Source organism: Ranitomeya imitator, chromosome 2 (assembly GCF_032444005.1).
Source record: "Ranitomeya imitator isolate aRanImi1 chromosome 2, aRanImi1.pri, whole genome shotgun sequence".
NCBI lineage: Eukaryota > Metazoa > Chordata > Amphibia > Anura > Dendrobatidae > Ranitomeya > Ranitomeya imitator.
In genome coordinates, this window is record NC_091283.1 from 23,715,075 (window position 1) to 23,742,493 (window position 27,419).

The following is a 27,419-nucleotide window of genomic DNA, read 5'->3' on the forward strand; positions in this document are numbered from 1 at the left end:
AATGACCTACTAACAGCTAAATCTAATGGTCACTACTCCATGCTAATTCTCTTGGATCTCTCTGCAGCATTCGATACTGTGGATCATCTGCTCCTCCTCACTATGCTCCGCTCCATCTGCCTCAAGGACACCGTTCTCTCCTGGTTCTCCTCCTATCTCTCTGACCGATCCTTCACTGTATGTTTTGCTGGTTCCTCCTCCTCTCACCTTCCCCTTACTGTTGGGGTTCCTCAAGGATCAGTCCTAGGCCCCCTTCTCTTCTCGTTGTATACTGCCCCTAATGGACAAACAATCAGTAGATTTGGTTTCCAGTACCATCTCTATGCTGATAAATTATACACTTCTGCTCCTGATATCTCGCCTGCCTTATTAGAAAACACCAGTGATTGTCTTACCGCTGTCTCTAACATCATGTTCTCCCTCTATCTGAAACTAAACCTGTCAAAAACTGAACTCCTCGTGTTCTCTCCTTCTACTAACCTACCTTTGCCTGACATTGCCATCTCCGTGTGCGGTTCCACCATTACTCCAAAGCAACATGCCCGCTGCCTTGGGGTCATCCTTGATTCTGACCTTTCATTCACCCCCCACATCCGATCACTGGCTCGCTCTTCTTATCTGCATCTCAAAAACATTTCTAGAATTCGCCCTTTTCTTACTTTCGACTCTGCAAAAACTCTTACTGTTTCACTTATTCATTCTCGTCTGGACTATTGTAACTCTCTACTAATCGGCCTCCCTCTTACCAAACTCTCCCCGCTCCAATCTGTCCTGAATGCTGCTGCCAGGATCATATTCGTCACCAACCGTTACACCGATGCCTCTACCTTGTGCCAGTCATTACACTGGCTACCCATCCACTCCAGAATCCAGTACAAAACTACTACCCTCATCCACAGAGCACTCCATGGCTCAGCACCACCCTATATCTCCTCTCTGGTCTCGGTCTACCACCCTACCCGTGCCCTCCGCTCCGCTAATGACCTCAGGTTAGCATTCTCAATAATCAGAACCTCCCACTCCCGCCTCAATGCATTAATGTAAGGATCCCTGTGTGGCCTATTTAAAAAAAAAAAAAAAAAAAAAAAGTTCTCATTCACTTTATGCAGTTAATAGCCCTCTGTGTCTGTACTGTTACATACTTAGGCAGTTAACTGGTTCATGCAGCTTTACATGAACACCCGAGCCTTACACTATGGCTGATCCGAATAACTATAGCATTTGTTACCATCCACCTCTCGTGTCTCCCCTTTTCCTCATAGTTTGTAAGCTTGCGAGCATGGCCCTCATTCCTCCTGGTATCTGTTTTGAACTGTATTCCTGTTATGCTGTAATGTCTATTGTCTGTGCAAGTCCCCTCTATAATTTGTAAAGCGCTGCGGAATATGTTGGCGCTATATAAATAAAAATTATTATTATTATATTATTACTTGTATTTCTCCTATCATCCCATACTTGTATTTCTCCTATCATCCCATACTTGTATTTGTTGTCCTATCCCCCATACTTGTATCTGTCCTATCCCCATAATTGTATCTGTCCTATCCCCCATGCTTGTATTTGTCTGATCCCCCCATATTTGTATCTGTCCTATCCCCCCATACTTGCATCTGTCCTATCCCTCCATACTTGTATCTGTCCTATCCCACTAGACTTGTAACTGTCCTATCCCCCCATACTGGTATCTGTCCTGTCCCTTCATTTTTGTATCTGTCCTATCTCCCCATACTTGTATCTGTCCCACCCCCATACTTGTATCTGTCCTATCTCCCCATACTTGCATCTATCCTATCCCCCCATACTGGCATCTGTCCTGTCCCTTCATTTTTGTATCTGTCCTATCCCCCATACTTGTATCTGTCCTATCCCCCCATTCTTGTATCTGTCCTATCTCCCCATACTTGTATCTATCCTATCTCCCCATACTTGCATCTGTTCTATCCCCATACTTGTATTTGTCTGATCCCCCATACTTGTATCTGTCCTATCCCCCATACTTGTATCTATCCCATCCTCCATACTTGCATCTGTCCTATCCCTCATACTTGTATTTCTCCTATCATCCCATACTTGTATTTCTCCTATAATCCCATACTTGTATTTGTTGTCCTATCCCCCATACTTGTATCTGTCCTATCCCCATAATTGTATCTGTCCTATCCCCCATGCTTGTATTTGTCTGATCCCCCCATATTTGTTTCTGTCCTATCCCCCCATACTTGCATCTGTCCTATCCCTCCATACTTGTATCTGTCCTATCCCCCTAGACTTGTAACTGTCCTATCCCCCCATACTGGTATCTGTCCTGTCCCTTCATTTTTGTATCTGTCCTATCTCCCCATACTTGTATCTGTCCTATCTCCCCATACTTGTATCTGTCCTCTCTCCCCACACTTGTATCTGTCCTATCTCCCCATACTTGTATCTGTCGTATCTCCCCATACTTGTATCTGTCCTATCTCCTCATACTTGTATCTATCCTATCCCCCCATACTGGTATCTGTCCTATCCCCCTTACTGGTATCTGTCCTATCGCCCCAAACTTGTATCTGTCCTTTCCTCCCATACTTGTATCTGTCCTATCCCCCCATACTTGTATCTGTCCTATCTCCCCATACTTGCATCTGTTCTATCCCCCATACTTGAATTTGTCAGATCCCCCATACTTGTATCTGTCCTATCCCCCATACTTGTATCTATCCCATCCTCCATACTTGCATCTGTCCTATCCCTCATACTTGTATTTCTCCTATCATCCCATACTTGTATTTCTCCTATCATCCCATACTTGTATTTGTTGTCCTATCCCCCATACTTGTATCTGTCCTATCCCCATAATTGTATCTGTCCTATCCCCCATGCTTGTATTTGTCTGATCCCCCCATATTTGTATCTGTCCTATCCCCCCATACTTGCATCTGTCCTACCCCCATACTTGTATCTGTCCTATCTCCCCATACTTGTATCTGTCCTATCTCCCCATACTTGTATCTGTCCTCTCTCCCCACACTTGTATCTGTCCTATCTCCCCATACTTGTATCTGTACTATCTCCCCATACTTGTATCTGTCCTATCTCCTCATACTTGTATCTATCCTATCCCCCCATACTGGTATCTGTCCTATCGCCCCAAACTTGTATCTGTCCTTTCCCCCCATACTTGTATCTGTCCTATCCCCCCATACTTGTATCTGTCCTATCCCCCAAACTTGTATATATCCTATCTCCCCAAACTTGTATCTGTCCTTTCCCCCCATACTTGTATCTGTCCTATCCCCCCATACTTGTATCTGTCCTATCCCCCAAACTTGTATATATCCTATCTCCCCATACTTGTATCTGTCCCCTATCTCCCCATACTTGTATCTGTCCTATTCCCCATACTTGTATCTATCCTATCTCCCCATACTTGTATCTATCCTATCTCTCCATACTTGTATCTATCCTATCTCCCCATACTTGTATCAGTCCTATCCCCGATACTTGTATCTATCGTATCCCTTCCATTCTTGTATCTATCGGCTCCCCCCATACTTGTATCTATCCTATCCCCCCATACTTGTATCCATTCTTATAGCTATTTCTCTCTCCCCCTCACCTGTGACTCTGTGCTGCCGTATCCCGTGTTATTCTGGTGACTGTCCTGCGGTCCCCTCTTGGCTCTGGGCTGTGGTCAGACATAACCGGACACATGTTCTGGGCTTGGAGGATGTGGATTTAGTAATGAGATTACTCATAGGAAACTCTCAGGTGTCATCTGTAACTGTCTCATCTGCTGCATGGTCAGCGCTCCCCTGAGAGACTTCTCCGCCAGACGTGGGGCCATGTCACTAGAAGAAGGGGGGACCCGAACATTATGACCCTGATGGGTGATGTAGTTTGCTCTTCCACAGACAGTGGAGAGGCCTCATCCCCAGAAGTGGCTGCTTCACACCATGAGCTGCGTAGGAAGCAAACAACCCCATTATATGATAAGTGACACTAAAGAGGCTCCAGGCACATTATCTGGAGAGACCGGGGAGGGGAACACAAGATATGTCAGACAGACAGAGATAGAAAGACGGACGGACAGATATCTAGATCTATATACACTATCAGAGGCTGCTGTATTCTTTGTATATTCTGCAGTCACCACATCTTGCCCCTGTTCACACCAGTTTCATTCTGTTAGGAGGTGCTGGCCAATTTTTGGTTTCTTTGTAGATAGATGAGAGACGACATAGCAGTGGGAACGCTATGCACCGCGGATACATCATTTATATAATGTCTCCGTCATGGGGGGGATAAACACCATGTTATCTCAGGGTAAATGGCTGCTGATATTTTGGGGTTGTTTTTACAGAAGAGGCATAGTTAGAGGGAGGAATGAGATTATGAGATGACGCAGCACTCCACCTTCTGACACCAGGTGCGTGATAACCTCATCATATCTCTAGGCAGCTCTGATATAAAGCTCCAAACTCCAAGCCTAGTCCTAACATTTCATGGCAGCACTCTGCAGCCACCAGCAGGGGGCGCTCACTGCACACTAAGGAATTACCCTGTTCTTCAGCCAAATTGCTTCAGAGGCAAAAACAGTGGAACGAAAGTAATCTTGTGGGGTAGAGTTGAGCGACCTTGACCTTTTTAGAGTCGAGCCGGGTTTCGCGAAACCCGACTATCTCAAAAGTCGAGTCGAGTGAAATCGGCCGATTATGACGTAAAGTCGGGATCGACCGAAACACGAAACCCAATGCAAGTCAATGGGGCAGCATAGTCGGCAGTGAGTGGGGGCCAGGAAAACACCTAGAGTGCCCATTTTAATGTCAAAACCATCCATTCTTCTTAATGAAGCTTGTCAAGCGTAATTTACCTTATAATAATTGGAAGGCATTTGAAATTGGGGTTCATTTGGATAAAGTTGTGGTGGGTAGGGCTGGTTCAAGTAATTAGTGGGCCCAGGAAATCTGGACCACGTCACAGCAGTGGAGCAGGGAGAGGTAAGTATTTCAACTTTGCAAGTGCTGTGAACCTGAGCAAGCAGGGGGGGCCCACTCGTTGGCATTGGCACTGGCACAGGGCCCCTCAAAGTACAGCGGTGTGTTTGCACGGCGGGGGCGCCTCCCACCGGCAGCAACACTTTTGCGTACTATGAGAGGCCCTGTGCCAGTGACGTCGCCAACTAGTATTCCTCCCCCCACCTGATGAAGGAACCTGCACTTTCATCTGCACCTTCCTGTTTGTCCCCGTGTAAGGTGGTATGGTATGCGGGAAGGGGGACCTGACTTTCAGCAGGGTCACAATCTTGCAGTGTAGCGTGCACGGGAAATGTTGCGTTATGGGTCAATGTACCAGCAGACTCATCTATCACTGGCTGGGCAATGGGCAGGATGAGGAGGAAACACAGATATAGGCCCAAAGAATAAAGTGGGCTAAATGCAGTTCAAAATTGGTAACACAGGACTAATCAGGGGGCATTGCAGTGGAGGACAACTGGAATGAGAGGCTGACACAGAGAGTAGGCCCAAATCAGTAAGTAGTCGAAATGCAGTTCAAAATTGGCAACAGTAGTAAACAGGCGGCACAGCTTTGTTCAGTGGAGGAGAACAGCAAGGAGTGGCAGACACCGATAGTAGGCCCCAACCCAACTAGTAGGCCAAATGCAGTCTAACATTAACAACTACTTAACGAGCGCCTGAAAACGGAATTTCAGGACAGGAAACCAGCAGAACAGCAAGGAGTGGCAGACACCGATAGTAGGCCCCAAACCAACTAGTACGCCAAATGCAGTTGTTCCGTTTAACCACAATTTAATGAGAGCCTGAAGATAGAAGTTCAGGAAAGGCAACCTGGAGAACACCTTGGAGTGGAACACACCATCTCTCTACACCCCATACCCAATTTGTAGGTCTAATGCAGCGTAGTTTCCAACAACTACTAAACGAGGGCATGATGATCGAAGCATTGGCGAGGTAACCTGGGGAACACCTTGGAGTGGAACACACCATCTCTCTACACCCCATACCCAATTTGTAGGCCTAATGCAGCGTAGTTTCCAACAACTACTAAACGAGAGCCGGAAGATCGAAGCTCAGGAAAGGCAACCTGGAGAACACCTTGGAGTGGAACACACCATCTCTCTACACCCCATACCCAATTTGTAGGCCCAATGCAGCGTAGTTTCCAACAACTACTAAACGAGAGCATGATGATCGAAGCATTGGCGAGGAAACCTGGGGAACACCTTGGAGTGGAACACACCATCTCTGTACACCCCATACCCAATTTGTAGGCCTAATGCAGCGTAGTTTCCAACAACTACTAAACGAGAGCATGATGATCGAAGCATTGGCGAGGAAACCTGAGGAACACCTTGGAGTGGAACACACCATCTCTCTACACCCCATACCCAATTTGTAGGCCTAATGCAGCGTAGTTTCCAACAACTACTAAACGAGAGCATGATGATCGAAGCATTGGCGAGGAAACCTGGGGAACACCTTGGAGTGGAACACACCATCTCTCTACAGTGGAACACACCATCTCTCTACACCCCATACCCAATTTGTAGGCCTAATGCAGCGTAGTTTCCAACAACTACTAAACGAGAGCCGGAAGATCGAAGCTCAGGAAAGGCAACCTGGGGAACACCTTGGAGTGGAACACACCATCTCTCTACACCCCATACCCAATTTGTAGGCCCAATGCAGCGTAGTTTCCAACAACTACTAAACGAGAGCATGATGATCGAAGCATTGGCGAGGAAACCTGGGGAACACCTTGGAGTGGAACACACCATCTCTCTACACCCCATACCCAATTTGTAGGCCTAATGCAGCGTAGTTTCCAACAACTACTAAACGAGAGCATGATGATCGAAGCATTGGCGAGGAAACCTGGGGAACACCTTGGAGTGTAACACACCATCTCTCTACACCCCATACCCAATTTGTAGGCCTAATGCAGCGTAGTTTCCAACAACTACTAAACGAGAGCCGGAAGATCGAAGCTCAGGAAAGGCAACCTGGGGAACACCTTGGAGTGGAACACACCATCTCTCTACACCCCATACCCAATTTGTAGGCCCAATGCAGCGTAGTTTCTAACAACTACTAAACGAGAGCCGGAAGATCGAAGCTCAGGAAAGGCAACCTGGGGAACACCTTGGAGTGTAACAAACCCTCTCTCTACACCACGGAAGGGCTGATTCTTAGGAAGGAAGGCTGTCGGAAAGAAGCAGGGCGCGTCCGAGGGTGATTATATTCTTATTAGGTATATACTCACCCTCGGACGCGCCCTGCTTCTTTATTTGTAATGAATGTTTATTTGCAATGTGGTTTTGACTTACTCTATTTTTTTGGTAAATAATGATTTTATTATTTTCATTGTTTTGCATCTTCTTGGCAATAATATAAAGAAGACGCGACAGGACAACACTCGGTGGATGCCATATCTGTGTTTAAAATTGAAAAAACCTTTCAGTTAACTACTTGCAGGAGAAAGTTATTGTAGCTGGTGGCCATTTTTAGTACTGTACCAGATTTTTGTTGTATGTGTTTGTTTTTAATGTTAAAATGTCTGCATTTGATATCTCTCCAGTATTTTCTTTTTTATAAGCAAAATACTTATTTTTATATTTTCTGATGTTGGTTCCAGGGGAACACGGGCAGCAGTGGTGTGGTCAGTGGAGGCCTAGTGGAAGGAGTGACCGCAGACAGGCATCGAAGGCCTAAAATAATAACACATGGCTGTAGGCAATTTTAAATTGGTTCCAGGGGTACACGGGCAGCAGTGGTGTGGTCAGTGGAGGCCTAGTGGAAGGAGTGACCGCAGACAGGCATCGAAGGCCTAAAATAATAACACATGGCTGTAGGCAATTTTAAATTGGTTCCAGGGGTACACGGGCAGCAGTGGTGTGGTCAGTGGAGGCCTAGTGGAAGGAGTGACCGCAGACAGGCATCGAAGGCCTAAAATAATAACACATGGCTGTAGGCAATTTTAAATTGGTTACAGGGGTACACGGGCAGCAGTGGTGTGGTCAGTGGAGGCCTAGTGGAAGGAGTGACCACAGACAGGCATCGAAGGCCTAACATAACAAAAATGTCAATACAATGGTATTGTCAGTGGCAGGCATTGAAGGATGTCAGCGCATAGACTAAACATTGGTGGAGCTGTGAGATAATTTTGCAAGTGGTAGAGCACTGTTTGAGCTGGGGGGGGGAACTGTCTTGTGGCCGGCGGTACAGGCCCAGGGCCCCTCATATTACAACGGTGTGTCTGACTTTGGGTGCGCACCACCACCGCCAGAGACACTTTATTGTACTAGGAGGGACCCAGTGGCAGTGCCGTCGACCAAAAGCGGGCACACCCACCTCTTCAGACAAACTGCACTCTCACGGGTGCTGTCGCCAAGTGTCGATACCACGGCCCCGTGTGGGGAGTTTGGCCATTTAGTGAGGTGTAAACATGTCGTATGCTGGACAATCAGGTGCAGAAAATTACGAGATTGGAAAAGGCATTCAGAATAGTCCACAGGCAAGACCTTTTCATAGGAAAGCTAGGTGTCAGCCGGGCAAGGTGGGGCAAAAGATTTCGAAATCCAGTTGTGGTTCATTTTAATGAAGGTTAGATCATCTACATTTTGGGTAGCCAGACGAGTCCTTTTTTCTGTTAGTATTGAACCTGCAGCACTGAATACTCTTTCTGATAGGACACTAGCTGCCGGGCAGGCAAGCTCCTGCAATGCATATTCTGCCAATTCTGGCCAGGTGTCTAATTTTGATGACCAGTAATCAAATGGGAATGACGGTTGAGGGAGAACATCGATAAGGGATGAAAAATAGTTTGTAACCATACTGGACAAATGTTGTCTCCTGTCACTTTGAATTGATGCTGCAGTACCTGTCCTGTCTGCGGTCATAGCAAAATCACTCCACAACCTGGTCAGAAAACCCCTCTGGCCAACGCCACTTCTGATTTCTGCCCCTCTAACTCCTCTGGTCTGCTGGCCCCTGCAGCTCGTGTGAGAACGATCACGGGCGCTGTGTGCAGGGAATGCCAGAAGCAAACGGTCAACAAGAGTTGATTGTTTGGTTGTTAATATTAGTTCCAAGTTCTCATGTGGCATTATATTTTGCAATTTGCCTTTATAACGAGGATCAAGGAGGCAGGCCAACCAGTAATCGTCATCATTCATCATTTTAGTTATGCGTGTGTCCCTTTTGAGGATACGTAAGGCATAATCCGCCATGTGGGCCAAAGTTCCAGTTCTCAAATCTGCGGTTGTGCTTGGTTGAGGGGCAGTTTCAGGCAAATCCACGTCACTTGTGTCCCTCAAAAAACCAGAACCCGGCCTTGCCGCGCCACCAATTTCCAGTGGCCCCGGAAAAGCTTCCTCATTAAAAATATAATCATCCCCATCATCCTCCTCGTCCTCCTCCTCCTCTTCGCCCGCTACCTCGTCCTGTACACTGCCCTGACCAGACAATGGCTGACTGTCATCAAGGCTTTCCTCTTCCTCAGCTGCAGACGCCTGATCCTTTATATGCGTCAAACTTTGCATCAGCAGACGCATTAGGGGGATGCTCATGCTTATTATGGCGTTGTCTGCACTAACCAGCCGTGTGCATTCCTCAAAACACTGAAGGACTTGACACATGTCTTGAATCTTCGACCACTGCACACCTGACAACTCCATGTCTGCCATCCTACTGCCTGCCCGTGTATGTGTATCCTCCCACAAAAACATAACAGCCCGCCTCTGTTCACACAGTCTCTGAAGCATGTGCAGTGTTGAGTTCCACCTTGTTGCAACGTCTATGATTAGGCGATGCTGGGGAAGGTTCAAAGAACGCTGATAGGTCTGCATACGGCGGATATGTGAGCAAAGTCCACGCACTTTGAGGAGCAGGTCGGATAACCCCGGATAACTTTTCAGGAAGCACTGCACCACCAGGTTTAAGGTGTGAGCCAGGCAAGGAATGTGTTTCAGTTGGGAAAGGGAGATGGCAGCCATGAAATTCCTTCCGTTATCACTCACTACCTTGCCTGCCTCAAGATCTACAGTGCCCAGCCACGACTGCGTTTCTTTCTGCAAGAACTCGGACAGAACTTCCGCGGTGTGTCTGTTGTCGCCCAAACACTTCATAGCCAATACAGCCTGCTGACGTTTGCCAGTAGCTGCCCCATAATGGGAGACCTGGTGTGCAACAATGGCAGCTGCGGATGGAGTGGTTGTGCGACTGCGGTCTGTGGACGAGCTCTCGCTTCTGCAGGAGGACGAAGAGGAGGAGGAGGGGGTGCGAACGGCTACAGCCAATTGTTTCCTAGACCGTGGGCTAGGCAGAACTGTCCCAAACTTGCTGTCCCCTGTGGACCCTGCATCCACCACATTTACCCAGTGTGCCGTGATGGACACGTAACGTCCCTGCCCATGCCTACTGGTCCATGCATCTGTTGTCAGGTGCACCTTTGTGCTCACAGATTGCCTGAGTGCATGGACGATGCGCTCTTTAACATGCTGGTGGAGGGCTGGGATGGCTTTTCTGGAAAAAAAGTGTCGACTGGGTAGCTCGTAGCGTGGTACAGCGTAGTCCATCAGGGCTTTGAAAGCTTCGCTTTCAACTAACCGGTAGGGCATCATCTCTAACGAGATTAGTCTAGCTATGTGTGCGTTCAAACCCTGTGTACGCGGATGCGAGGATGAGTACTTCCTTTTTCTAACCATAGTCTCATGTAGGGTGAGCTGGACTGGAGAGCTGGAGATCGTGGAACTAGCGGGGGTGCCGGTGGACATGGCAGACTGAGAGACGGTGGGAGATGGTATTGTTGCCGCCGGTGCCCTAGATGCAGTGTTTCCTACTACGAAACTGGTGATTCCCTGACCCTGACTGCTTTGGCCTGGCAAAGAAACCTGCACAGATACTGCAGGTGGTGCGGAAAATGGTGGCCCTACACTGCCGGAAGGGATGTTGCGTTGCTGACTAGCTTCATTGGCCGAGGGTGCTACAACCTTAAGGGACGTTTGGTAGTTAGTCCAGGCTTGCAAATGCATGGTGGTTAAATGTCTATGCATGCAACTTGTATTGAGACTTTTCAGATTCTGTCCTCTGCTTAAGGTAGTTGAACATTTTTGACAGATGACTTTGCGCTGATCAATTGGATGTTGTTTAAAAAAATGCCAGACTGCACTCTTTCTAGCATCGGATACCTTTTCAGGCATTGCAGACTGAGCTTTAACCGGATGGCCACGCTGTCCTCCAACAGGTTTTGGCTTTGCCACGCGTTTTGGGCAAGATACGGGCCCGGCAGATGGAACCTGTTGCGATGTTGATGCCTGCTGCGGCCCCTCCTCCTCCGCTTCAGAACTGCTGCACCCTGTTCCCCCAATGGCTGCCAATCGGGGTCAAGAACTGGGTCATCTATTACCTCTTCTTGTAGCTCGTGTGCAACTTCGTCTGTGTCACCGTGTCGGTCGGTGGTATAGCGTTCGTGATGGGGCAACATAGTCTCATCAGGGTCTGATTCTTGATCAGCACCCTGCGAGGGCAATGTTGTGGTCTGAGTCAAAGGACCAGCATAGTAGTCTGGCTGTGGCTGTGCATCAGTGCACTCCATGTCAGATTCAACTTGTAATGGGCATGGACTGTTAACTGCTTCACTTTCTAAGCCAGGGACGGTATGTGTAAAGAGCTCCATGGAGTAACCCGTTGTGTCGCCTGCTGCATTCTTCTCTGTTGTTGTTTTTGCTGAAGAGGACAAGGAAGCGACTTGTCCCTGACCGTGAACATCCACTAACGACGCGCTGCTTTGACATTTACCAGTTTCACGAGAGGAGGCAAAAGAGCTAGAGGCTGAGTCAGCAAGATAAGCCAAAACTTGTTCTTGATGCTCCGGCTTTAAAAGCGGTTTTCCTACTCCCAGAAAAGGGAGCGTTCGAGGCCTTGTGTAGCCTGACGACGAACCTGGCTCCACAGCTCCAGACTTAGGTGCAATATTTTTTTTCCCACGACCAGCTGATGCTCCACCACTACCACTACCCTCATTACCAGCTGACAATGAACGCCCCCGGCCACGACCTCTTCCACCAGACTTCCTCATTGTTTTAAAAACGTTACCAAACGAACGGTATTTGTTGCTGTCACACAACTTACACGGTGAGCTATAACTTCAGTATGATTTAGCTACCCCTTTACAGGTGGGTGAGACCACAACGAAAATCAGCCACAATGTTACACACTCTGTTGTTGGTGGCAACAAATGAGAGAGATGCCACACACGCAGGACTGTCACTGAAGCACAAATGTAAATATTAATCTCCCACTGATTTGATTTTTTTTTTTTCAGGGAGACTTTAGGAAAAATAATAATAGAATAAAATGATTTTTTCAGGAAGAATTTAGAAACCAAATAAAATAAAATGATTTTTTCAGGGAGAATTTAGAAAACAAATAAAACAAAAAAAGGCTTTCTATGGCCCACTGAGTGAGAGATGACGCACACAGGAGTCAGGAGTGGCACACAAGCCCAGAGGCCAATATTTATCTCCCACTGATTGATGTAGTGATTTTTTCAGGTAGATTTTGGAACCCAAATCAAGCTAAAAAAATAATAGGCTTTCTATGGCCCACAATTGGAGAGAGAGAGAGAGATGGCACACCCAGGAGTCAAGACTGGCACACAAGCAGAAAGGGCAATATTAATCTCCCACTGATTTTTTTTTTTTTTTTTTCAGGGAGACTTTAGGAAAAAAAAATAATAGAATAAAATGATTTTTTCAGGAAGAATTTAGAAACCAAATAAAATAAAATGATTTTTTCAGGGAGAATTTAGAAAACAAATAAAACAAAAAAAGGCTTTCTATGGCCCACTGAGTGAGAGATGACGCACACAGGAGTCAGGAGTGGCACACAAGCCCAGAGGCCAATATTTATCTCCCACTTTTTTTTTTTTGTTCCAGGGAAAATTTATAAACCCAATAAAAAAAATAATAAATAGGCTTTCTATGGCCCACTATCTGAGAGACAGAGAGAGATGGCACGCTTAGGACTGGCACACAAGCCCAAAGGCCAATATTAATCTCCCACTGATTGATTTATTGATTTTTTCAGGTAGAATTTAGAACCCAAATAATGCAAAAAAAAAGGGCTTTCTATGGCTCACTGAGTGAGTGATGATGCACACAGGAGTCAGGAGTGGCACACAAGCCCTGAGGCCAATATTTTTCTCCCACTGATTGATGTAGTGATTTTTTCAGGTACATTTTAGAACCGAAATCAAGCAAAAAAATAAATAGGCTTTCTATGGCCCACTATTTGTGAGAGAGATGGCACGCTCAGGACTGGCACACAAGCCCAGAGGCCAATATTAATCTCCCACTTTTTTTTTTTTGGTTCCAGGGAAAATTTATAAACCCAATAAAAAAATAAATAAATAGGCTTTCTATGGCCCACTATCTGAGAGACAGAGAGAGATGGCACGCTTAGGACTGGCACACAAGCCCAAAGGCCAATATTAATCTCCCACTGATTGATTTATTGATTTTTTCAGGTAGAATTTAGAACCCAAATAAAGCAAAAAAAAAAATAAAATAATGGGCTTTCTATGGCCCACTGAGTGAGAGATGACGCACACAGGAGTCAGGAGTGGCATACAAGCCCTGAGGCCAATATTTTTCTCCCACTGATTGATGTAGTGATTTTTTCAGGTAGATTTTAGAACCAAAATCAAGCAAAAAAATAAATAGGCTTTCTATAGCCCACTGAGTGAGAGATGACACAGACAGGGATGGCACTCTAGCAGAAATACCAATCTTAATCTCCCACAAAAAAAAAAAAAAACAGGGACTGTCCCTCAATTACTATCTCCCTGCAGTAATCTCAGCCAGGTATGGCAGGCAGCAATAAGGAGTGGACTGATGCACAAATTAAATAAAAAGTGTGTACAAACCAAAAAGATAGCTGTGCAGAAAGGAAGGAACAAGAGGATTTGTGCTTTGAAAAAAGCAGTTGGTTTGCACAGCGGCGTACACACAGCAATGCAGCTATCAGGGAGCCTTCTAGGGCAGCCCAATGAGCTACAGCGCTGAGGAAAAAAAAAAAAATGTAGCTTCCACTGTCCCTGCACACCGAAGGTGGTGTTGGGCAGTGGAAATCGCTACAGCACAAGCGGTTTGGTGGTTAATGGACCCTGCCTAACGCTATCCCTGCTTCTGACGAAGCGGCAGCAACCTCTCCCTAAGCTCAGATCAGCAGCAGTAACATGGCGGTCGGCGGGAACGCCCCTTTATAGCCCCTGTGACGCCGCAGACAGCAAGCCAATCACTGCAATGCCCTTCTCTAAGATGGTGGGGACCAGGACCTATGTCATCACGCTGCCCACACTCTGCGTTTACCTTCATTGGCTGAGAAATGGCGCTTTTCGCGTCATTGAAACGCGACTTTGGCGCGAAAGTCGCGTACCGCATGGCCGACCCCGCACAGGGGTCGGATCGGGTTTCATGAAACCCGACTTTGCCAAAAGTCGGCGACTTTTGCAAATGAACGACCCGTTTCGCTCAACCCTATTGTGGGGCTGATTTACTTATGACACCTATCATGAAGGCTTATAGAACCATTGCGTCTTTATTATTTCCTCCTCATTATTGCGTAGTTCGTCTATTACATCATCCATTTAGTCTATTGAGCCTTCAGTATTTTATCATCTTAGGACGACCAATCAAAAAATGCCAAATCCGCTCCGATGACGTAATCCTAACTACAGCTGCATCACCTTCTTTTATAAATGCTCTCTGTGTAGGATATACAGTTTTAGTATTTCTTACCTTAGTTTCTTACCATATTGACAAGTTTCTATTTGTTTTTACAGATATGCCTCGTTCTTGTTTTAACAAAGAAGATAGTTTTTGCTACACATGTGGAGAAGTCACTTTTGAGTCACAAAGGCAAAACTTGACTATCATGATAATGAAAGTCTACAACCTGTATATTGGCTGCAGAATAGGAGATCAGGACATATGCTGCAATAGACACATCACATCTTACCCAGTGGCTGCAGGCTATCTATGCCTCTTGCAGTTCCAATGATCTGGAGAGAGCCAACCCATCACACTGCCAATTACTATTTCTGCATGGATTTTCAAGGAAGAAGTGGTGGACTTTACAGTATCCAAACCTTCCTTCTGCAATACACCCAGTACCACATACAGAAGAACCGTCGGCTCCAAAAGCGTCTGAAACATTTTCAGTCGTGTCAAGTGAGAAAGAAGAGGGTGCTTGGTGTCATGAAGCATTTTCCGCTCATGACCCAGACTTTCTGTCAGCAACGTCACCTGAACCAGAACTTATAACACAAAGTGAACTGAACCATCTTGTTATAAATTTGGATCTGTCCAAAAATAAGGATGAGTTCTTAGGCTCCCGGCTACAGCAGTAAGGCTGAGCTCTTTTGTTCCTGGCTACAGCGGTAAGGCTGATGAGCTCTTAGGTTCCCGGCTACAGCAGTAAGGCTGAGCTCTTGTGTTCCTGGCTACAGCAGTAAGGCTGATGAGCTCTTAGGTTCCCGGCTACAGCAGTAAGGCTGAGCTCTTGTGATCCTAGCTACAGCAGGAAGGCTGAGCTCCTAGGTTCCTGTCTACAGCAGTAAGGCTGAGCGCTTAGGTTCCTAGCTACAGCAGTAAGACAGAGCTCCTGTGTTCCTGGCTACAGCAGTAAGGCAGAGCTCTTAGATTCCCGGCTACAGCAGTAAGGCTGATCTCTTAGGTTCCCAGCTACTTTAGTAAGGCTGAACTCTTGTGTTCCTGGCTACAGCAGTAAGGCTGAGCTCCTAGGTTCCTGTCTACAGCAGTAAGGCTGAGCGCTTAGGTTCCTAGCTACAGCAGTAAGGCTGAGCGCTAAGGTTTCCGGCTACATCAGTAAGGCTGATGAGCTCTTAGGGTTCCGGGTACAGCAGTAAAGCTGAGCTCTAAGGTTCCCGGCTTCAGCAGTGGAATCTCCTAGAGGGCGATGTTCATATTTCTTTGTCCCGCGACTGTGATAAAGATCTTGTCCAATACTTCTTCATGAAGGGAGATCTTGTGGAAATCAACAACATAAATAGTTTAATGCAAGCACTTAAAACACATAATCTATCACTACAAAAAGAGACTGGCCTCTCCGACATTTACTTGACTCATGGAGTACAATGTCCCGCGTCCAGCACTTGTTGACCCACATAAGATTTTGATACCACCATTGCATATCAAGTTGGGTCTAATGAAGAACTTTGTAAAGGCAATGGAAACAAATGTAAAAACATCAGGTAGCTCACTGATAAATTTCCAAGCAGATACAAGGGTAACAATACAAGATTAGAAGACAAATGGGTGATAGATGCACAAATGTCACATACAGGGATGCAAAATATGAGGGTTGCAGATATCAGAGTGGCAAATACAGGGTAGACAGATATTATAATAGCACAAATATAGCAAGCAGGTACAGGTAGATACAAGAACTACAGATACAGGTCTGACAGATACAAGCCTGGCAGTTACAGGGGTGGCACACACAAAGCGGACAGATAGACGAGGGGTATAAATAAGGGTGGCAGAAATAGGGGTGGGAAATGCAAAGTTGGCAAATAAAAGAATGACGTACAAATACTGGCAGACAGAAAGGAAGTAGCTACAAAAGTGGCATAAACAGGTGTCAGATATAGGCGTGAAAATACAGAAGAAGCTAAAGAATTACGATGGGGCTGTGGCAAGTCACAGAATAGGTTGTAGAGATGGAGGAGAAACAGGAGACTGAAGGCGAATGAAGTCAGCTGGTAAAAAATAAAGGTTGGTACCCTCATGTCTGCACCACAACTGGATAAATGTATGAACTGAGAACATGATGAGCAGTGAAAGTAATGAAGAGGCTCATACCCTAATCTACAGAGCCGTAAGAACAGCAGAGAAGGCACCATAGTGATGACACACAAAGGAGAGAGGTGCGAGGTCACAGAGGAGGAGAGAGGTACAAAGACACACTGATGATGAGAGAGGTACAAGAAGACAGAGTATACAGAGATATATTATATCCGGCAAGAAAAACTGGAGTAATAGTCCATAAAAAATCAACTTTATTGAAAAACCAAACAATAATTCATGGTATTAATAACACAATAAATATCAGTACAAACACAGAGTATGATAAACAAATGGATGGCTACGGTAGCACAGAAAAAGACAGCGCAGGGTAAAACTGGTGCCAAGAATCCTTCCCTTAAAGTGCATAGTGCCATAAAAATACCAAGGAGAAAAGAGGAGGCTAAATGTATTTCATTTGAATGTTTCATTAGTTATGTCCATGTGGACCGGTAACTGAGCCCTGTACACTGACTCACGCCACTACATAATATAAAAAAGAGTCACAAATAAACCTCCATTCCTTACCCCACAGAGATGGCACACAGAAAGACACCGCGCTGTGGCCCCAACGCGCGTTTCGCGTTTGCTTCGTCAGGGGGCTGGTGAGAAGGCACCATAGTGATGACACACAAAGGAGAGAGGTGCGAGGTCACAGAGGAGGAGAGAGGTACAAAGACACACTGATGATGAGAGAGGTACAAGAAGACAGAGTATACAGAGATATATGAGGACACACAGAGGAGGAGAAAGGTATGAGGACACAGAGGAGAGTGGTACAAGGACCATAGGAAAAAAGTAAGAGGACATACAAAGAGAGATGTAAGAAGACAAAGAGGAGGAGATAGGTACGAGGTCACAGAGAAGAGAAAGAGATATATGAGGACACCCAGAGGAGAGGTAAAAGGACACATAGAGGAGAAAAGAGGTATGAGGACATACAGAGGAGGAGAAAGGTACAGGGACACACAGAGGAGAGAGGTACGATGAGACACAGAGGAGGAGAGAGGTACGAGGAGACACAGAGGAGAGAGGTACGAGGAGACACAGAGGAGGAGAGAGGTACAAGGAGACACAGAGGAGGAGAGAGGTACGAGGAGACAGAGGAGGAGAGAGGTACGAGGAGACACAGAGGAGAGAGGTACGAGGAGACACAGAGGAGGAGAGAGGTACGAGGACACACAGAGAAGAGAGGTACAAGGACACACAAAGAAGGAGAGAGGTACAAAGACACACAGATGAGAGGTACAAGGACACGAAGAGGAGGAGAGAGGTACAAGGACACACAGAGGAGAGAAGACACAGAGGAGGAGAGAGGTACAAGGACACAGAGAATAATAGAGGAACTAGGACACACAGAGGAGGAGAGAGGTACAATGACACAGAGAGGAGGAGACAGGTAAGGGGACACAGAGGAGGAGAAAGGTACAAGGACACACAGAGCATGGGATAAGTACAAGGACACACAGAGGAGGAGAGAGGTACGACGACACACAGAGGAAGAGAGAGGTATGAGGACACACAGAGGAAGAGAGAGGTATGAGGACACAAAGAGGAGGGAAAGGGTTGTAATGCGCTGCAGAATATGTTGCCACTATATAAATAAAGGTTATTATTAAGGGACAGGGAGGAAGAGAAAGGTAACGGGACACAGCGGAGGATAGATATATAAAGACACACAGAGATGAGAAGTACAAGGACACACAGACGAGGAGAGAGGTACAAGGACACATAGAGGAGGAAAAAGATTATAATGCACTGCAGAATATGTTGGCGGAATATAAAAAAAGATTCTTTTTAAGAGTATTATTAAGGACACACAGAGGAGGAAAAAGGTAAGGGGACACAGAGGAGGAGAGAGGTACGAGGACACACAGAGGAGAGAAGTACGAGGACACACAGAGGAGGGGACAGGTACTAGGACACACAGAGGAGGAGAGAGGTACGAGGACACAGATGAGGGGACAGGTACGAGGACACACAGAGGAGGAGAGAGGTATGAGGATACACAGAGGAGGAGAGAGGTATGAGGATACACAGAGGAGGAGAGAAGTATGAGGACACACAGAGGTGGGGACAGGTACTAGGACACACAGAGGAGGAGAGAGGTACGAGGAGACGCAGAGGAGGAGAGAGGTACGAGGACACACAGAGGAGGGGACAGGTACTAGGACACACAGAGGAGGAGAGAGGTACGAGGACACAGATGAGGGGACAGGTACGAGGACACACAGAGGAGGAGAGAGGTATGAGGATACACAGAGGAGGAGAGAGGTATGAGGATACACAGAGGAGGAGAGAAGTACGAGGACACACAGAGGTGGGGACAGGTACTAGGACACACAGAGGAGGAGAGAGGTACGAGGACACACAGAGGAGGAGAGAGGTACGAGGACACACAGAGGAGGAGAGAGGTACGAGGACACACAGAGGAGGAGAGAGGTACGAGGAGACGCAGAGGAGGAGAGAGGTACAAGGACACACAGAGGATGGAACAGGTATGAAGAGACACGGAGGAGGAGAGATGTATGAGGACACACAGAGAAGGAGAGAGGTACGAGGACACAAAGCAGAGGGAAAAGGTTTTAATGTGCTGTGGAATATGTTGGCGCTATATAAATAAAGATTATTATTAAGGGGACACAGAGGAGGAGAGCGGTACAAGGACACACACAGGAGAGAAGAGGACACACAGAGATGAGAGGTATAGGGACACAGAGGATATATGAGGACACATGGAGGAAGCACGAGGGCAGTGTTACACAGCGCCTTCGTCATAGCCGCCTAGATCAGCTAATGAATTACCCCGTCCCTGTTACACAGAATCCCCTCAGGTCACTGATTTATACTGACTTACTGTGGATTAAAAGATGCAAGAATAACCAGGGTCAAACATAGGCGGAGTGAAACAATGCAGTGAAAAAGACAAAACATACAAGATTGCAAAATCTATGAACAGATACACACAGGACCAATAAACATATTTAATCTGAGGGAGCCCCTGTATCACAGCAACCAGAAATACAGAGACCCAAATCCCACTACTCTATACAAAGACCCCATTTTACAGCTCCCATAAACTGTTCTCAACAGAGACCCCCCATCTCACAGTTCTACAAAGTGAGAGACCTCCATTTTACTGTTCTCTATAGAGACCCCAAATCTTGAAGTGATATACAGAGCCCTCTAGACCTGACTGTTTTGCACAAAGACCCCCACACCTGACATTTGCAAAGAGTTCACCTCCCTCCTATATCTTTAGTATCGGACATTTTATCGGGGGGATGTCCTGTTTGCTGAAATCAGTGTTATCAGCAGCACAAGTGAATCACAGCACCTATCTCTGGTCTCTCTGTGATCGGTGTTGTGCGGCAGCTGTACATATATCCACCACACCAGGTGAGTCCTTCCACATCTCCTCTTTATCTGCACCATCGGAGAAGACCCTAGGCTTCTTGTCTCCTAGTTTTCTCTCCACTGCTGGAATGTTACTTTGTGTCATCTCAGCTCCATCTGTGTCAGCTGCTCCAGGGGGCGGGGCCTGTGTGATGGAACGGCGGGGGGACCACAGAAGATGCTGCAGGAAGCAGTTACCATGGCGACCACAGAGCGAGCGAGAGGGATGTGAGAAAAAGGAGAGAAAGGAAGACAGAAAACAGAAGACAACGAAAGCGAGTAGAAAATACAGCGAGACACGAGACAGACGACAACATGTCAGAATCCGGGGCCGGGGGCAGCTCTGTGTACGACACCAGCTCCCTCCTGCAGTACTGTAATGGTGAGTGCCTGGAGAGTACCCCTCACCCACATCACACCCCAACCACCACCCCAAGACCACGGGAGGCCCTAAAATCCATGATCACCCCGGGATGGTGGAGGACAGAAAATAGGCCGAGACAGCGCCTCGTGCCGCCACATACAGCAATTCTGCCATCTCTCTGACTGTAATGAGGGCAAGGAGGTGGTGGTGAAAATGGCAGCGCCTGGTACCAGGAGCATTGGGGGAGGGGGGAGCCTACAGATGGAGGGGATCAGGGCCCTTCGAGGACGGCTGAGGGGGGAGCGGAGGATGCATGTTTTATTCATTACTGCTAATGAACGACATTGTGTCTGGTGACGAGACGATCATTAACCCTGCGTGTCAGGAGGGTCGGTAACATGTAATTCCCCCCGCAGATGACGGGCTCTCAGGTCCCAGCGCGATGGACACCGATGACCGGATATCGAATCTGGAGCAGAGGCTTCAGCTGCAGGAGGACGAGATGCAGGTGCTGAGAGCGGCCTTGAGTGACGCCTTGAGGAGGCTGCGGGTGTGTGAGGAGCGAGGAGACCCCCTGCGGGGACGACAAGGTGAGGGTACGGTCCCCGGAGGCACACTGCCAGCATCCACTGTACTCTGCATAGCGGGGGGCCACACTCAGTTCCTGCTTTGGGGGGCAGTCACATTTGGCTGCTACAGTTTTCTGCAGATGTTAAAATAAAGTGACCGGGAGACGGAATAATTTGCTGCGCCGTCTCCTGCGCCTCCTCACAATACTGCTCACCTCTGCAGGGAAAAATGTGGCAGGTAAAAGCCACAAATATAGTCTGCAGCTGAGGCGTTATATATCAGCAGGGGTGGGGCTCAGAACCTCTCAGTGATGTCATCAGCAGGGGCGGGGCTGACAACCTCTCCCACATGTACAGGCTGGTTGTCAGAAGTAATAGACGATGAGCTGGTGCTGTAGTATAAGGGGTGTGGTCTCATGTCTGATCACATGTCATTGTAACAATGATGTCATCACCAGGAGGCGGGCTTACAAGCTCTCGGTGATGTCATTAGCAGGGGCGGGGCTTACAAGCTCTCAGTGGTGTCATCAGCAGGGGGTGGAGCTGACAACCCCTCACACATTGTATACAGGCTGGTTGTCAGTAGTAATAGATGATAGACGGTGCGGTCTCACGTCTGATCACAGGTCATTATATCAATGATGCTTTTGTTCCTTGATGTACTTGCAGGGCCCCATGTAGTGAAGCCTCCACCCCGCTCTTCTCAGAATGGTATGGCCTCACGCAGGAGGAGTGGCATGTCTACCTCTCCATCATCTCCTAAAAAAGGAGGGACCCCAGTCTTCTCTAAAAGGTACCGCTTCATTTCCTGACTTAGTATTGGTTAGTGAGCACAGAAACATAACCTAAAGGAAATCTGTCATCAGGATTTCTGCCCCAAACTATTTATATGTACGTTTAGCTCTTTCACAAACAGGTTCAGCGACATCTTTACACGGCTGGTCCATTCATCCATTACTAAGAAATCAAGAAATCAGAATTTGAATTAATATGCAAATTAGGCTGAAGTGCTACTGTAGATCTGAAGCCTTTGTCACTCCAGCTCTTTTGCTACAGTGCCTCCAGTCAAGCAGGAGGAGGCGGCTCTGGGAGGGAAATAAAGCCAGAGCCGGGCTGACGGAGCCTTCAGATCTATCAGAGCTCCTCAGCCTCATTTGCATCAATTCAGACACTGATTTCTCAGTAACGGAGAATCGGTCCGGCTGTGTCAAGGTAGCGGTGGACATTGAGAGAGCTACAGGTGCATGTAAATTGTTTAGGGGGTGAAATCCTGATGACAGATCTCCTAAACCGCAATGTAAAGTCCGCACCAGACTCCACTCCCTATTGAGTGCTCACTGATTGATTGATTGGCTGCAGCGCTATCGATGTGTAGTCAGCACTGCTGACAATAACAGACATCGGGAGCAGCGGCAGAGACTTAGCCCTGGACCTGGAGAGGGTGAGTTAACTAACTGGGGCAGCCAGGTCCTGGCGGTGATGCTGTCTCTGCTCTCCCTGTAGCTACACCTCTTCCCATCATCTCTGGTCTCTTCATTTCCCCACAGTCCCCCAGATGCAGTGGTGGTTTAAGGAGCTGTCCATTACCTGAATGTCTTACAGCTGGGAAGATGTACAAATGCTTCTCACTAAACTAGAATATCATCAAAAAGTTACTTTATTCCAGTTCTTCAATACAAAAAGTTAATCTCATATATTATATAGAGTCATTACACACAGAGTGATCTATTTCAAGTGTTTATTTCTGTTAATGTTGATGATTATGGCTTACAGCCAAAGAAAACCCAAAAGTCATTATCTCAGTAAATTAGACTAATTAACAAAAAACACCTGCAAAGGCTTCCTAAAGGTACCGTCACACTAAGCGACACTGCAGCGATACCGACAACGATGTCGATCGCTGCAGCGTCGCTGTTTGGTCGCTGGAGAACTGTCACACAGACAGCTCTCCAGCGACCAACGATCCCGAGGTCCCCGGTAACCAGGGTAAACATCGGGTTACTAAGCGCAGGGCCGCGCTTAGTAACCCGATGTTTACCCTGGTTATCAGCGTAAACGTTAAAAAAACAAACACTACATACTTACCTTCAGCTGTCTGTCCTCCGGCGCTCTGCTTTCCTCTGCACTGTCAGCGCCGGTCAGCTGGAAAGCAGAGCGGTGACGTCACCGCTCTGCTTTCCGGCTGGCTGGCGCTGACACAGGATGCAGGAGGAGTGCAGAGAAGCAGAGCGCCGGGGACAGACAGCTGAAGGTAAGTATGTAGTGTTTGTTTTTTTAACGTTTACGCTGGTAACCAGGGTAAACATCGGGTTACTAAGCGCAGCCCTGCGCTTAGTAACCCGATGTTTACCCTGGTTACCAGTGAAGACATCGCTGGATCGGTGTCACACACGCCGATCCAGCGATGTCAGCGGGGAGTCCAGCGACGAAATAAAGTTCTGGACTTTCCTCAGCGACCAACGATCTCCCAGCAGGGGCCTGATCGTTGGTCGCTGTCACACAGAACGATTTCCTTAACGATATCGTTGCTACGTCACAAAAAGCAACGATATCGTTAACGATATCGTTATGTGTGACGGTACCCTAAGTGTTTATAGAGGTCCCTTAGTCTGTTTCAGTAGCTCCACAATCATGGGGAAGACTGCTGACCTGACAGATGTCCAGAAGGCGTTACTGACACAAGGAGGGGAAGCCACAAAAGGTCATTGCTGGCTGCTCACACAATGCTGAATCCAAGCAGATTAATGAAAACTGGAGTGGAAGGAAAAAATGTGGTAGAAAAAGGTGCACAAGCAACCGGGATAACCGCAGGCTTGAATGGATTGTTAAGAAAAGGACATTCAATAATGTGGAGGAGATTCACAAGAAATGGACTGGTGCTGGAGTCATTGCTTCAAGAGCCGCCACACACAGACGTATCCAGGACATGGGCTACAAGTGTCACATTCCTTGTGTCAGCCACTCATGACCAATAGACAACGCCAGAAGTGTCTTACCTGGGCCAAGGAGAACAAGAACTGGACTGTTGTCAGTGGTCCAAGGTGTTGTTTTCAGATGGAAATGTCATTGTCCACACGGCCAAAAGTACCAATACCTGGTGTAAAAACAACAGTATCACTGTGCTTGATTGGCAGCAAACTCACCTGACATTAATCCCATAGAGAATCTATGGAGTATTGTCAGGAGGAAGATGAGAGACACCAGACCCAACAATGCAGACGAGCTGAAGGTTGCTATCAAAGCAACCTGGGCTTCCATAACCCCTCAGCAGTGCCACAGGCTGATTTCCACCATGCCATGCCGCATTGATGCAGTAATTGATGTAAAAGGAGCCGCGACCAAGTATTGAGGGCATTTACTGAACATACATTTCAGTAGGACAACATTTCAGATTTTAAAATCGTTTTTCAAGTTGGTGTTATAAAGTATTCTAATTTACTGAGATAATGACTTTTGGGTTTTCATTGGCTGTAAGCCATAATCATCAACATTAACAGAAATAAACACGTGAAATGGATCACTCTGTGTGTAATGTCTCTATATATGTGAGTTTCACTTTTTGTATTGAAGAACTGAAATAAATTACCTTTTTGATGATATTCTAATTTTGTGAGAAGCACTTGTAGTATGATCCATGACCCATTGCGAGTGCTACCAGCAGAGGGCAGCATTACTGTAGTGCAGAGTGCCCAGGCTAGGGGGCGCCCTTACTGCTATAATGTACCTGCCTGTCTGTGCTTATCTGGCTGTATGTGTGCACTGTGTGACACTATTGGGACAGTGTGTTACACACTATACACAACTCATTCTACTTTTTGGGTGATTTTCCAGCAGATTTGGTGTTTCGGTCGGATGTACGGGGTTATGTGACGTCATTTACGTTTCTTCCCAGTGTACGTCGCCCTCTCTCCCCGGACCGTCTCTCCTTTGTGAAGAGGGATATGTCAGATGCTCGGAGCCGGCTGCTGGTGTCCTCTGGAGGGAGGAGGGACGGGTGAGCGCTGCCTTCAGTGTTGATCTACGCCGTCCATGGCACTGAGTATTGGGCTGACAGTCGTGACTGGCAGCCTCTGCTGTGACGTATGTCTGTAAGATGACCACCACTAACAACCAGTACTAATACTGGCACTGCCGCCATCCTACTGCAGTCACACCGCCGCCATCGTACTACAGTCACGCCGCTGCCATCCGACTGCAGTAACATCGCTGCCATCATCATACTGCAGTCATAACTCTGCCATCCTACTACAATCACACCACCGCCACCATAATACTGCAGTCACACCATCATCATCATACTGCAGTCACACCTCTGCCATCCTACTACAATCACACCACAGCCACCATAATACTGCAGTCACACCATCACCATCATACTGCAGTCACACCTCTGCCATCCTACTACAATCACACCACCACCACCATAATACTGCAGTCACACCATCACCATCATACTGCAGTCACACCTCTGCCATCCTACTACAATCACACCACCACCACCATAATACTGCAGTCACACCATCACCATCATACTGCAGTCATACCTCTGCCATCCTACTACAATCACACCACCACCACCATAATACTGCAGTCACACCATCACCATCATACTGCAGTCATACCTCTGCCATCCTACTACAATCACACCACCACCACCATAATACTGCAGTCACACCATCACCATCATACTGCAGTCACACCTCTGCCATCCTACTACAATCACACCACCACCATAATACTGCAGTCACACCTCTGCCATCCTACTACAATCACACCATCGTCACCAGAATACTGCAGTCACACCATCACCATCATACTGCAGTCACACCTCTGCCAACCTACTACAATCACACCACCGCCACCATAATACTGCAGTCACACCATCACCATCATACTGCAGTCATAACTCTGCCATCCTACTACAATCACACCACAGCCACCATAATACTGCAGTCACACCATCACCATCATACTGCTGTCACACCTCTGCCATCCTACTATAATCACACCATCGTCACCAGAATATTGCAGTCACACCATCACCATCATACTGCAGTCACACCTCTGCCAACCTACTACAATCACACCACCGCCACCATAATACTGCAGTCACACCATCACCATCATACTGCAGTCATAACTCTGCCATCCTACTACAATCACACCACAGCCACCATAATACTGCAGTCACACCATCACCATCATACTGCTGTCACACCTCTGCCATCCTACTACAATCACACCACCGCCACCATAATACTGCAGTCACACCATCACCATCATACTGCAGTCACACCATCACCATCATACTGCAGTCATACCTCTGCCATCCTACTACAATCACACCACTGCCACCATAATACTGCAGTCACACCATCACCATCATACTGCAGTCACACCTCTGCCATCCTACTATAATCACACCACCGTCACCAGAATACTGCAGTCACACCATCACCATCATACTGCAGTCACACCTCTGCCAACCTACTACAATCACACCACCACCACCATAATACTGCAGTCACACCATCACCATCATACTGCAGTCACACCTCTGCCATCCTGCTACAATCACACCACCGCCACCATAATACTGCAGTCACACCATCACCATCATACTGCAGTCATACCTCTGCCATCCTACTACAATCACACCACCGTCACCATAATACTGCAGTCACACCATCACCATCATACTGCAGTCACATCACCGCCATCCTACTACAATCACACCACCGCCACGATAATACTGCAGTCACACCATCACCATCATACTGCAGTCACACCTCTGCCATCCTACTACAATCACACCACCGTCACCATAATACTGCAGTCACACCATCACCATCATACTGCAGTCACATCACCGTCATCCTACTACAGTCACACCATCACCATCATAATACTGCATTCACAACACCACCATCATAATACTGCAATCACACTGCCACATCCTACTACAGTCACACTCCTGCCATCCTACTGCAATCACACCACCACCATCATACTGTAGTCACACTACCGCTATCCTACTGCAATCATGCAAACACTATCATACTGCAGTAACACCACCGTCACCATCATTCTGTAGTCACACCATCTCCATCATACTGCAATCACACCACCGCCATCATACTGCAATCACCCCACCGCCATCATACTGCAATCACACCGCCACCGCCAACATACTGCAGTCACATCACCGCCATCATACTGCAAT

At 47.2% G+C, this 27,419-nt stretch overlaps 1 protein-coding gene across 1 annotated transcript in view; it reads left to right on the forward strand.

Annotated features, from left to right (window-relative positions):
- The first annotated feature begins 20,425 nt into the window (after window positions 1-20,425).
- The window catches only part of EML2 (EMAP like 2), a 36,816-nt gene continuing 29,822 nt past the window's right edge, over window positions 20,426-27,419 (forward strand). The window contains exons 1-4 of the mRNA XM_069746156.1: window positions 20,426-20,645; window positions 21,044-21,217; window positions 21,866-21,989; window positions 25,089-25,190. Coding sequence (XP_069602257.1) covers window positions 20,579-20,645; window positions 21,044-21,217; window positions 21,866-21,989; window positions 25,089-25,190 — 467 coding nt within the window. The 5' untranslated portion in view covers window positions 20,426-20,578. The remainder of the gene's footprint in view (window positions 20,646-21,043; window positions 21,218-21,865; window positions 21,990-25,088; window positions 25,191-27,419) is intronic.